We start from the raw sequence: 13,306 nt of genomic DNA, 5'->3' as shown, positions 1-13,306 counted from the left end.
CCTATAGCTGTTTGTCTGTAGGGTTTAAAATATGTGTATCTTCTCCTCCTTCCAACAGCAGCAAAATAAGAACTTTAACAGTGATTCTTTTCATGTCTCACTGTCTAAAGTGTTGTTTTTGGCAATGTTATTGGAACAGGCTGGACAATGAGGAATCATTCCTAAATGAGAATGGAAGATCCTAAAGACTCCAGAGATGGAGAGAGCTCTCTCAGACAGGCTGTCAGGATGTTTTGGAACTCTTTAATTTCTAAAGGCCAGCAAGCAAGCCTTTCTTAGTTACCAAAACATTGGGGAAAAGAGGCCATTTCCCAACTCAGCTAAAGCACCTGAGATGTGGGAGAGGTGCCCAGTCCTGGAACACTGTCTCATTTCTTGTTGCTTGTTTTTATTACACTACTTACAGTGGCCGAGTCGCAAAGGAAGTAATGGAGTCAAGTGCCAAGATCAAACGAGAGCCACCAGAAATACACAGGTAGGCTGCCGGGCTTCCTCCAAAACCAGTTACAGCTCGGATCCCAGAATATCAAATGACCTAGCAATTTGAATATTATGAAGCTCTTGGCCACAATGGTTACCAGAAGGGGCGGAATAGGACAGGAAAGTGAAGAAACCTGTCTCAGCTGAAGATAGGGGGAGAAATCTTTGAACCTTTATGGAGGAGGGAAGGAGGAAGGGCTGCTTGCAGATAGTACATCAGACCCAGGTGCCACCTCACTCGGTAATTCTCTTCTGCCCTCCCAAGTCTTGACATTAATCATAGACCATGGAATATGAGTCCAAGTAGCAATATTTCATTGGTTCCAGAATCAGTCCATTAGAGGAAACCAGCGATAGCCCCACAGTCCTGCCACGCTGGGTCTAAAATAGTTTTGGGATCCATGCTTCATGTATATACATAAATCATGCATTTCCAGAAGGCAATTTCCTAGAATCTGGTAACAGTCAGAAAGAATATGCTTGGCCAAGAAGGCTAGGATTTGCCAACCAGACTACGCCTCTGGGAATGAGAGCATTACTGCCTGCCCCTTCACATGGCGGCCCCCGTCATCAGCAGCTTCTACTGTAAGTGAGGGGAACCTGCCAGTTTCGGTTTTCAGGAACATTTTCAGGAGTATTGCTCTTCCTAGGGCTCTACTTCCTGACAGTCCTGCCCCTGGAGACCAGTGGCACTGTTGCCACACTAAAGAAAGGTTCAAGTGTCTCTGGGATATAAGGAGGTGGAGGAGTTTGAAGCAGTGATCCAGGGACCACAGGCAAAGAGAAGGTATTAAAGATTTAAAAAAAAAAAAAGCACCAAAACTTAAATTAATATAGCCAGGCAATCCTAATAGCCAGTATTGAACTCCAAGTCCCCACCACATTTGCCTGTGCACTGAATTAACAAGGTTCTCTTTTTCTTTAACCTCAGAGCAGGGATGGTTCCCAGCCGGAGCTGTCCCTCCATAACCCACGGCCCAAGGCTGAGCAGTGTCCCCAGGACCCGCAGAAGAGCTGTTCACATCTCCATCATGGAAGGTGAGCATGAGCTCCTGGAGATGACTGCTGGGTTCCTCCAAGTTGTGACATGGCAAGTTCCTCCTCAGGGACCTTGTAGAGAGGCTAATTTGCTTTAGAGATAGCAGCCAGTTCCTCAGGAGAAAGAGCCTCCAGGGGCACATGGAAGGTTTTATCCAGTGGATGGGAACACCAGCAGGGGGTAAAGTGGGGGACATCCCACCCAGGCCTGCCGTGCTGTAGTCCAGGACGGGGGGGGGGGGGGGGGGGGGGGGGGGGGTGTGTAGATCAGAGGTTTTGGATGAGTCCTGAGGGAGATTTGTGTATGTGAGATCTAGCAGGTTCCACACAGTTCTGAAATTGCTTTCCATCAAGTGGCTTTTCACTTGTTTTCTAGATCTGACCAATCTCCATAGATTAAATGATCAGATGGCTGAGGTAGATAACCAAGAAATGAAAACTCCTGGTTCTGAGGCATTCCAGTAGCTGCCACCACCTTCTACTTCAGTTGTAGAAATCTGTCCTGTTGCTATTTGAATTCCTTACCACTGGCTCAGGAAATTCATTACACTTCATCTCTCTCTACCCTTCCCTCCCTTTGGAGGAGGCAGAAATGGGTAGAGAGAGAAATTCTTTGTGTCTTCACTGAACTAGATGCCCCAATAGCTGAGGCCAATAACCTCTCCATTCTCTCTGTTCTCTAGGTAGTTAGGACTGTTAGCACACACTCTCAGAATATTGCCCTCTAGCTATTGTCACTGACCCAGCTCACCCACAGTCTGGATATGGGTGTAAAGTTGAATGCTTTTATTCCTGAAGGTGATGTTTTTGTAAGACCTCAGAAGATCTCAAACAGCAGGACACAGCAGCAGGATTGCTTCAAACCTGTCTCTCTCCTGGGATTAATGAGGTAGAAGCTGGGGAGGAAAGGCCCCTTGCCCTTTCCAAGGGAATACTGCTTGTTAATAAAGAATTGCTCAGGGTAGGAAAGACTTTTGCTCTGCTGTTTCCCTGGAAGGATCTCTGGTTTGTGTTTAGGATTTTAGGATGTGTCACTGAGAGTAAGACTCTGTATCACCTGCATATGGTATATAACTCCAGTCTAGGGGTTGAGAATCCTGGCTAGACAACCACCATCAAGTTACTTAATTATTTGAGTATCTTAGCTGCTGCATTTGTAAAACAGGGACGGACACCTTCCTTGCCCACCCCATGTGTTGCAAGGAGGCTAACATATGCAGAAGTACTTTAAAGAGATCAAAGCGTTTACTAGGTAGGCAGCAAGCACAATGCATCTTTGACTCCTGGCCAGGAAGTCAAAGATGAGGTTGAGTAGGAGCTCCGCCACACACTTTCTGGGGCAGGATGCTTAACCTATCTGAGCCTCCTGCCCCCATCAAGGAATGGAGTGTGGGTATGGGAGTGTGCCTTGTGAGATGCCAAGAATATCGCTATGCAGGGTGTGAAATTACTGAGATCTGACTATCATCAGACATAGCGTACTGGTTTTTCCTCCCACCTTAGGCTGAGCTAGAGAAGTGAGCATGGCTCTCCACTGCCCCTCTTCCTTTGGGGTGTACATCTCAGAAAAGTAGAATGAATTTCTTATCCTCTTTTGAGGAAACATAACTCTCCCCTCTCTGTGTCCCTTTTTCCCAGTCACCCTGAGGCAGAAGACAGTAGGTTCATTCCCAGGCTTCTACAGAAAGTTGGGACAGCTGTCCTCCAAAGAAAAGGCTAACCCCTGGGGAAGCTGGCACTAAAGCAGGGTATAAAATAGGAGAGGAACCTCATGCATGTCTACTTCCCAGAATCGGGAAGAATGTCTAACAAAACCAGCATTCCCAGAAGAGGGAAGGATGAGGCTGTCTGTGTTAGAATAGCTTTCAAGTAGGGTTAGCAGAACAACTCAGAAGTGGGAAGAACATTCCTCATGTTCACCCAAGACAAGCTGTGAGGCTGCCTTAGTTCCCGACCCAGCTCTGGCTTTACTTCCAGCCTCCTCCCAGAACCTATCTTGTCCCATTGCAGCAGCATGTTCCTTGTCCAAACTATTCACTGTTGCTTGCAAAATGCCAGAGGAGGGTATGGGGAGATGCTGCTGAGGAGCATAGACTCCCGAGAGCCACGGCACTTCCTCAAAGTCTCAGCCTCATAGAATTTCACACTTGGCAGATTATGGCTCAGCTGGCACCCACATGCTATTCACCAAGTCAATCTGCTCCTCACACCCTGTGCCCAAGGCTCAGCAGGCAACACAGTCTATGATCCCAGTCATGGCCCTCAGCCCAGGACCCATTAGACTCAGGAGGCGGTAGGTAAAAGAAATTAAGAACTGACCCCACAGGAATGAACCTCACAGGCTCACAGTGATGAGAGGGGGGTGGAAATCTGGTTTGAATGTGGAAAAAATAAAAGATTTTAGCAATTAAATGGTTTTATCCTAGGGGCTACCACGTCTATGGAAATAAAGAATGGATTATTTTCCAGGAGGCAATATTTCAGATGCACCATCTCTCAAGAGGAATGTTGCCTTTAAAAGTCCTAACAAACACAGCTTTTACAATTTATGGACATTTGAAAGTGGTTCATGCTCCATCAAAGATTGCTTTCCTATAGTCCTTATGGCCTATAAATCAGTAGTATCACAGAAACCATTTGACTTTTCCAGAGAAGGTTTATTTGCTATCTCCAAAAATAATGGGGAAAAAATTGTAAAAACATTAACATAATACTAGTTTGAATAAAATCATGTAATCCCAGTGAACTGGGACCCTTTAAAAAATGACTATGAATGGGCCAGCCCGGTGGTGCACTGGAGAGTGCGCCGCTTGGGAGCACGGCGGGGCTCCCGCCAAGGGTTCGGATCCCATGTGGAGACCGGTTCCCGCTCACTGGCTGAGCGCGGTGCGGGCGCAACACCAAGGGTTGCGATCCCATTGCCGGTCCCCGGTACGGGCGCGACACCGAGGGTTGCAATCCCGTTACCGGTCAGTAAAAAAAAAAAAAAAGACAAAAAGGAGAAAATGACTATGAATTGGGTAGCCCTAACCTCTGCTCTTAGATACTTAGGAATGCCAAGATAACACGTGCAATTAATGTAAGCCTGACCCAGAGAGGACTCTCAGTTCTATCTTTTTTTTTTTTCACTCATTGTGCCCCATGGGGTGCCACTCAGCAGCAGGGGGCTGATAGAGCCCAGTGGAGGATGGGACACGCCCATTTCCAGCCCCAGAACCACCTTGTTCTTCAGAGCCACCTAGCCCAAAGCTGGTGTTGACTTTGTTGGCACCTGGGCAGGCCTGTACTGTATGTGGCCTGGATAAAGCCCAATGTCTTTGTAGCTTTACATCCTGGTTTTTCTGGGACAGTCTTGCTTCCCCTACCCTCTGGGATTGTTCCCTACCATCTCTGTCCCTCACCCTCTGAGAGGCTGGGGCCCTTATATGGGCCTCAGGGAAAGAGCTACAGGCTGGGGAAGCATTGCTTTTTATGGCTCTAAGTGCTTCTGACGAAATCCAGTCTCCTGATAACGTCGGCCTCCCAGAGCTCTTCCTTCCTTGCAGTTCAGCCTGATCTGAGGCTTGGGGAGCGACCTTCTCTCTCCAGCACCAGCGACACTGCTAAGGGCTGCCACGGTGTGGGATCAGAGAAAATCCTTTGTCCCTAGTTGGCTTTCTGTCCTTTTCCTCTCTGTATCTCCCCTGCCTGGCTGGTTTCCCTGAGGAGATCAGCTGGTTTCCACTGAAGAAGCATCTGCCTTCCTGGGCCACCATGGGGAAGAGTCTGATTAAGATTCACACCAGAGTCCGTGTACAGCTCCGGTTGACTAATCATTGCTTTCGGCCCCTAAGTGTGCGCATCCTGAGGATGGGGCCCCGGCTCCAGGGTAGGGTCCTGACTCCTGGGCCCCCCATCCCACTGGGAATTACCTCTGGTCAAGGGGATCAGCTGGAGCACCTCCAAGGTAAAAAAAAAAGACACTCTGTTTTGCTGTGCCACTTAGCCCAGATCCTTCCCATGGTACCAACCCATCCCAGAATAAGAAGTTTGATGAAGGGGCGGGGTGGATGGTGGCTTCTGGAGTAGTGAAAACTGAATTTCTTGCATAAGACTAACCTGGTATGGAATGATGACCTTATAGGTGAGGTGTTCTGTTGAGGGAGCAGAAGACTAATATTTACTGAGCAATTGTATTTGCCAGGCATTCTGCTAGAAATGCATACCTACCCATTATCTTGTTTACTGACAGTACCAACAAGTCACAATATAACGTGGCTTCTGACTTGCTCTCCTCTGATGTTACAGCATTTTCCTCTCTTCTTCCCCAGCAAGCTTAGGGCTTAGTTGTTGGCTAAGCTAAGCTTGCATTGAAATGACTACTGACAGCTAAGCTGGCCATACTTTGTAAGATCTGGCAGTCATAGCTGTCCTTGTTAAGGGACAGGCTTTGGAACAGTGTCAGGTGCCCTGTGGAATGGGACTGAGGTTCCAGAGAAAGTGGGCAGAGGAGTGCTTGCAACATCCTGCCACCAGGGCCTTATGGTTTCTGTTTTATCAGTGACCCATAACACACTCCAAGGTCCATATTCCTCATGCTGCACGTGCAAATGGGGATGTTGGGGAGGAATACTGGGTAAAATAAAGAGACATCAAAGGAACATCAAGAGCTCTGGAACAAAGGACAGGGGCTCTTAATTTCATGTTATTTCACAATAGTTTCTTGGGCAATTGGGACTTAAATCTAAGGCAGGTGCAGGCTGTTGACTTAATCCATCCTGGCCCATTGTTCCATTCCCATGAATCCAACTCCACGATCAGTAGCACCATGAAACAAGAGGCTTGGATTCCATCCTTGGCTTTGCCATTAACAACCAACCACATGACTTTAGGCAAATTATGTAACCTCTTGCCTGCACTACTTAATGGAGTTGTTGAAAGATAAAGTGCTTTATAACATTTAATACATTATACAAATTTAGTATTTTAGCATAGGAACAATCAAAATATAGCTAGGACTACGAGGAGCTTCTGAAAGCAGAATTTGAGATCTGTGGTAAATGTACCAATGGTGAGGAGATGGGGAGTCTAAGTGGATAGCAGGTGCCCTGCTTTTGCCCCCAACCCCCACCCGGTCCTACTCATTCATAACCCAGATTCCAGGGTTCATACTTCTGGAGAATCCCTACTGTGCCTGTGCTAAGACGGGCTCTGCCAGGCAGGCTGCTGGGGTACAAATAGCCAAGCCATGGAGGAGCCGACGAAGATGCAACACACTTTTGAGAGGTTACTGACACCTTTTTTAAAAAGACCTTTGGGCTTCTGGAGCTAGCTCTGAACTGAAAAACTCCCTAATCAGCCCTAGTTAGTTCAAACCTGCACTGAGCTGGGAATCTGGTTTGGTCTGGGACCATCAGGGTCTATTTCAGAGCAATAGAAGGCGACTAGCTTTTCTTGTCATAGGCCACCAAGGCAGGGAGAGCTGCACTAGCACTACCAAGATGGCCAGGAGTAGAAAATGCAGATGTTGAACCTGAACTAAGAAGCCATTTCCTTGGGAGCACTGTGATGTTAAGCCGTACTTGGTGACTATAAGCCCAGAGGCTCTGACCTGGGTGGCTATTGTTTAGTTGACCAAGGCAGGGAGAGCTGCACTGGCACTACCAAGATGGCCAGGAGTAGAAAATGCAGATGTTGAACCTGAACTAAGAAGCCATTTCCTTGGGAGCACTGTGATGTAAGCCGTACTTGGTGACTATAAGCCCAGAGGCTCTGACCTGGGTGGCTATTGTTTAGTTGAGGACGTAAACAACACCTGTTTTTTCCTGCCAGTGCTTGAACCCTGTGAGTCTTAGAAAGAGAAATGTTCCATCTGAGAAAGAGATAATGAGTATTTTAGGGGCCAGAAGACCATTTCTTCTAACAAATGTAAGAAGTTCCCCCTGACCCAACAAGATCTCAGTGACTACTTTGCACTCAGGAGTTTCTAAAGATCTGAGAGCTGTCAGCTTATTATACACCCAGATCCTTCTAAGGTGAAAAGAGGCAGCTGGCCAGGGATTACTCCCCTTCTGCATCAGGAAGCACTTAGGCATAGCAGAGAGGTTTCTGCTATCCCACAAGGTCAGTAGAGTAGAACTGGGAGGCTGAAGAAACTGATAGAAATTGTAGAACTCCAAAAGACTGACCTCATGAGCTCAAGACACTGTGTACTGGGTTGTTACAAGGATGCCCAGTTAGTATTTGACAATTATTTAGTATTTGATGAAGTCCAATTAGGCAAAAACATTCTCCTTCTCCCGATTCCTGCCTCTCAAGGCCCTCCACCCAAGAGGCAGACTTGAGATCTCTGAACCCTGGCCCCAGCTCTGCATCAGGGATAGCCTTTGACTCAGATTCTCTTTCAAACTGGGATTAAAACCAGACCCAGGGCACCAAACGCAGGAAAGGCAGAATCTTTAACAAAATAGGCCAAAACTATAAGCAAAAAGTAAAAAACAAACAAACAAAAACACCACAAGAAACTTCCAAAATGGCCATTCTGATTTCTGGTGCTTCTCTTGTCTTATTCTTGATATATCAAAATGGAGTGCAACTGGTCATGTGTGTTGCGCAGAAGGGCACGTGATTAAACAGAATGATTGCTATCGCACAGCAGTGTGTGTTGGGACACAGAAAGCCTACATGTGTTCCTTTTGCCTTGCAGGCCTAGAGTCCCTGCGGGATAGTGCCCATTCCACACCGGTGCGTTCCTCTTCCCACGGGGACAGCTTTCTGCCTCATGTGAGAAGCAGCAGGGCAGACAACAATGAACGAGTAGCTGTGATTGCGGATGAGGCCTACAGCCCTGCAGACAGCGTGCTGCCCACCCCTGTGGCCGAGCACAGCCTGGAGTTGATGCTGCTTTCCCGGCAGATCAACGGAGCCACCTGCAGCATTGAGGAGGAGAAGGAGTCTGAGGCCAGCACACCAACTGCTGCTGAGGTGGAGGCCCTTAGGGGAGAGCTGAGGGCACTGTGTCAGGGGCACGGCGGGCCAGAGAAGGAACAGGTGAATAAATTTGTTTTAAGTGTCCTCCGTTTGCTCCTTGTGACCATGGGACTCCTCTTTGTTTTGCTCCTCCTCCTGATCATCCTTACCGAGTCTGACCTTGACATTGCCTTTTTCCGCGATATCCGCCAGACCCCTGAGTTTGAACAGTTCCACTATCAATACTTTTGTCCCCTCAGGCGATGGTTTGCCTGCAAAATCCGCTCAGTGGTGAGCCTGCTCATTGACACCTGAGAAGGCATGACTCCTCCCAGTAACTAGCCAGGTGGACCAAGGAGCCCAGCTACTCACTCCCAGCAATGGGACCCATTGCGGAACCATCGGCACATATACCAAATCCTCCTCTCATGACTCAAAAGTCCACTGCAGCCTAGGAGGGTTTTTTCCCAGAAGAAGAAAGGAATAGGCCCATGCCCTTTCTAAACAAACTGGGAAAACATTTACTTCAGAGGTTCTTTCAAGAAAGGCTCAGCAACTCTATTTCTCATCCTTCTGATTTGCAGGATAATTTTTGGTTTTGAATTTTGATTTTTCATAGATGTGTATTATTTTGATAGGCCCATGCCCTTTCTAAACAAACTGGGAAAACATTTACTTCAGAGGTTCTTTCAAGAAAGGCTCAGCAACTCTATTTCTCATCTTTCTGATTTGCAGGATAATTTTTGGTTTTGAATTTTGATTTTTCATAGATGTGTATTATTTTGAAAGTATCAAATAAAAATAATTTATTTTACTATTACTGATTATTACAGTAGTGTCACCTACCAGATGGGACACTAGTTGAAGACTAGGGAGCTGTTGTCCTCTTGTGTCCTGCAGGAGCTGTCCTACTAGAGCTACTGGGTTCCAGTAGATTCACCACAGCAGCCTCAGCAGGGCAGGCCAGGGGTCTGGACAATGGGGGCTGTTTAGGTTTTCTTGCCAGACAACTTTTAAAAAAGTAAACATCCATGTAGAATGATTAAATGGAAAGTTGCTTCTTATGATGGTCTGAGTTGGATTTTCTTCTCCTTTTGTTTTTTCAAATCTGAGCAGAGTGGGCATCTGAAGGGACCACCGCTACAGCAGCAGCAGCAGAAGGGGTGGGGTAAGTCTGTCCCCTTAGACTAGAGCCTAGTGGGCATCACCATGAGTTTTGTATAATGAACTTAGACTTCTGTGGGTTTTTTCCTGAAAAACCTCAAGACTTTTACAGTGCTCCAGAGGCATTAAATGAATTCAGTGGTGCCAGAGATAGCACTTTCAGAAATGTTGGACAAAGTGTAGTTAACAGAAACCAGAGCTAAGTTACCTGAGAGAATGTTGAGATTCAAAGAGCAGTGCTTTTTGTACACAACCCCCCTCCTAAAAAGACTATTTCAATTTATATTTTAACAACGAAATGTTATTTTCTTATCAATTCATATTGTTTTTACTTTATGGATTAAGAAAATAGAACCTGATGAACTAAACTATTCAAGAAAGAAACTGGTCCTGAGAATGAAAAGCCTCAGAAAATAGAATTCCAAGATCAACAAATAGCCTTGCAAGGGGCCAGGAAAAGAATCTCTTTAAAAAGGATTTCTAAAAGATGCCTACAAAACAGAAGGTGAACATGGCAAAGACCAACACTTAGATGTAGAAATGCTGCCCCCTCGAGTCATCCTCTGCATCAGGAAAATAAGTTCTAGGAAAGCACTTGCCATCCTTGCTGAGGGAAGCCCTGGAAGCACAGGCACATGAAGGGTAAGTGTGGGGTCCTAGGCCTGAGCTCTGCACCTATTAGAACTAACCACACACAAGAGCTTGTTTTCATCTCAGGGAGAGATTTCTAAGTCATCTGGGGCCTGAAGACTTATTTAAGGAAGGTCAGTGGACATATTCCTGTGATCCACACCACAGTGGAGCAGCTGCTGTTGACACCCTGTGATGTTGGATGGCCCCAAATGCAGAACAGAGTGAGTCACTTGTAGATTTAATCTCCCTTATTTTGCCCCCGAGATGGTAGAACCATGTACATGTTCAGAATATAACAGCCATGGAACAATTGGGGTTTTTTTCGAGGGGGGCAGGCAGAAGATTTGCTGATTTTAAAGAAAGATGCTCTTTCATCTAGAACAGGGTTTGGCAAACTTCTGTAAAGTTGTAGATAGTAAATATTTTTTTATATTGGTTTGCGGGCCACACTCGGTCACAACTACTCAGCTCTGCCATCATAGCACAAAAACAGCCATAGATAATGTGTAAAAGAAGCAGCATGGCTATGTTTCAATAAAACTATAGAAATAGATGATGAGCTGAGTTTGGCCTACAGGCCATAATGTGCCAACTCTGATCTAGACAGTAAAACTGATCCTTGCCAGTATGTCAGCAGAAGAAGGTCAGTTCCAGACATGTGTTAAAGATCTAGGACCATTTCCTGGTGAAGGCAATGGGATAGCTTGTTTAAAGGGTGTTTGAATAACCAACCAGCAAAGAGATGTCTGATGCCAAGATCAAGTACTGGAATGCTAAAATGCACCAGAATCTAAAAATGGAAGAGGGCCTCTCTGATCATTTCCATACCAGCAACAATTTGGGCAGAATTACAAACATCTATTTACCAAGTGACAAGACAAACTAAGGTAGATCCTAGTAAAGATTAGGGATTACTTAAAACCAACTAGCCACTGCCACTTGTCATCTACACAGCAAAGATTTTAGTTAGTACAGGACTAAAGTGGAAAGTAGACCCAGAGATGAAAAGGCTGCCAGGAGATGGGGGCTGGTGTTAACCTGGATTTCTACTGTCTTATGCAACATAGCTGATTACCTTTTAGTGTAGTGCTCCTACCTCAGTCTGTAGAATATGGTGTTTCTATGCAGTGAGTGATAGCCTTGACTCTAACCTTTCATATTCACATTAGAAAGAAATGCAGTATTCCACTTCCTGGTATGTTACTTATGTCTAGAGTTCTAACAGTACAGTAGTCCATACCATTTCCAACAGCTGAATTTTGCTCTCTGAACAGAAACTTTTGGGTTATTTGTGTTTTTTTTTCAGGCTTATCCCAGAAAATATGGAGAGAAAAGTTTCCTTCAATTTGCTTTTCAAATAGTGCTTGAATAACAAACCTCCTTCGTTGGTGATTAGTCTTTTTTGGTATCTCCCCACCATTAAAAATTGTTCAAGTTTTTAACTTTGTGTTCTACTATGTCTCTCATTTTCTCTCAAAATTAGTTTTATCTCATTCTAGAAAAAGCAATGGTTTCCATAGCTTCATCTATAAGAGGAAATAAAACTCTTAGTAAAAGAGTGTACTGCATCTTTAAGCAGTAGAGGGTAAACTACCTGCAAATGTGAATTTCTTAGTTTCATTTAAAAATATACAGTTGTTAACCTTTTGTGTGCCAAAAACTCTTACGTTACATTTTCCTTCAAAGCAATGTACTTTTTTCTACATATGCAGTATGTAGTTAGCATAAAATCATTGGTGCCATGAAGATTATTTTTAAACTTAAATAAATACTTAAATATGGAAGAGTGGGCTCTTTCTTTACTAACTTACAGCTTGTCTGACTTTTTCCCCTCTTAATGTTACCAACATATGGATTAAAGGATAGCAGTGGTATTGACACTGCTGTTCACTACTGGGATCATGTAAAATAATAATTTTGTTTATATCCATCTATTTATCTTTGTCTCTTCCCTCAAAATAAATACTGTTAGAAACCAAGAAGCTGTAAATGTGGAATAATTCTAGAGATTAGTTGAACCTTGTTTTTCTAATGAGGAACACCAAGAAGGTTAAGTGATTTTCCCAAGATTACACAGTCTTAGAGCTCAAAGTAGAACCTCGTTGGTCCACCTTCTAGTCCAGTATTCTTCCTCAAGCCTGGAGTAAGTGGGAGAACAGAAAACACTTCCTATGAAGGAAACAGAATGATGTCACGACTGGGGCTGGCCTGTGGTTCACTCGGGAGAGCGTGGTGCTGACAATGATGTCACCACTGAAGTAACAAACCTCATATTTATAATTTACAAAACATGTGCCTATAACATTATCTCATCTGATATGTAACCATTACTCTCTGGCTACAGAACTGGTAATGGTCTTCTAAATTCCATGAGGCTCAAAGGCGAAACTAGGGGCTGGTCCACTGTGCTAGCTTATTATCTAATCTTCCTGTTCTCAATTCTACCCACCCTACAATCCTCCATTCTACTGCCAGATCATCTTCCTAAACACCAATCAGGTTATGTCACTTACCTCCAAATTTTCTGAGGTTCCCACTACCTATAAAGTGATATCCAGTGTACTGTTCCCAGTGGAGTTTGTTTTTATGATAAAAGTCTTTGAAGTGGTCTGGAGAGGAAAAAACATAAGAACCAACGGGACTTGGGTGGTTTCCCATGGCCCTACAGATTTATAGCAGCCCCCTTTCAGCTGATACCTTACTGAGAACTTACCAACGCACACACCCTTGTAGGACTCTGGCACCCACTCGCTCTGCTTTCGGTTCCTCCAGCACAATCAAGCCCATGTGCATGTGAACACACTTTTGGTTTTAGCTCATGAACAGGCTTCCTCTACAGACCACTACAACCTGCTGATGGAGTGGAGTAAAACAGGCAAAGCATACTTTTAATACATTTCCTCTTTCACGGCTTCCATGTGCATGTGAACACACTTTTGGTTTTAGCTCATGAACAGGCTTCCTCTACAGACCACTACAACGTGCTGATGGAGTGGAGTAAAACAGGCAAAGCATACTTTTAATACATTTCCTCTTTCACGGC

At 45.1% G+C, this 13,306-nt stretch overlaps 1 protein-coding gene and 1 long non-coding RNA gene across 2 annotated transcripts in view; both read left to right on the top strand.

The window, feature by feature from the left end:
• Nucleotides 1–9,095, top strand: part of FRMD5 (FERM domain containing 5) — a 52,690-nt gene extending 43,595 nt beyond the window's left edge. The window contains exons 11-13 of the mRNA XM_008590219.1: nt 407–475; nt 1,412–1,518; nt 8,204–9,095. Of these exons, the coding sequence (XP_008588441.1) occupies nt 407–475; nt 1,412–1,518; nt 8,204–8,781 (754 nt within the window). The 3' untranslated portion in view covers nt 8,782–9,095. The remainder of the gene's footprint in view (nt 1–406; nt 476–1,411; nt 1,519–8,203) is intronic.
• Nucleotides 9,096–9,105: 10 nt separating this feature from the next.
• LOC103605596 lies at nt 9,106–12,242 on the top strand. Its single transcript, XR_551796.1, has 2 exons — nt 9,106–9,634; nt 9,976–12,242. It is a non-coding gene; the product is annotated as an uncharacterized LOC103605596 (long non-coding RNA).
• The last annotated feature ends 1,064 nt before the right edge of the window (nt 12,243–13,306 follow it).

This window comes from Galeopterus variegatus, unplaced genomic scaffold, assembly GCF_000696425.1.
Source record: "Galeopterus variegatus unplaced genomic scaffold, G_variegatus-3.0.2 Scaffold5928, whole genome shotgun sequence".
NCBI classification, from domain to species: Eukaryota; Metazoa; Chordata; class Mammalia; order Dermoptera; family Cynocephalidae; genus Galeopterus; species Galeopterus variegatus.
This window is presented reverse-complemented; position numbering and strand designations above follow the sequence as displayed.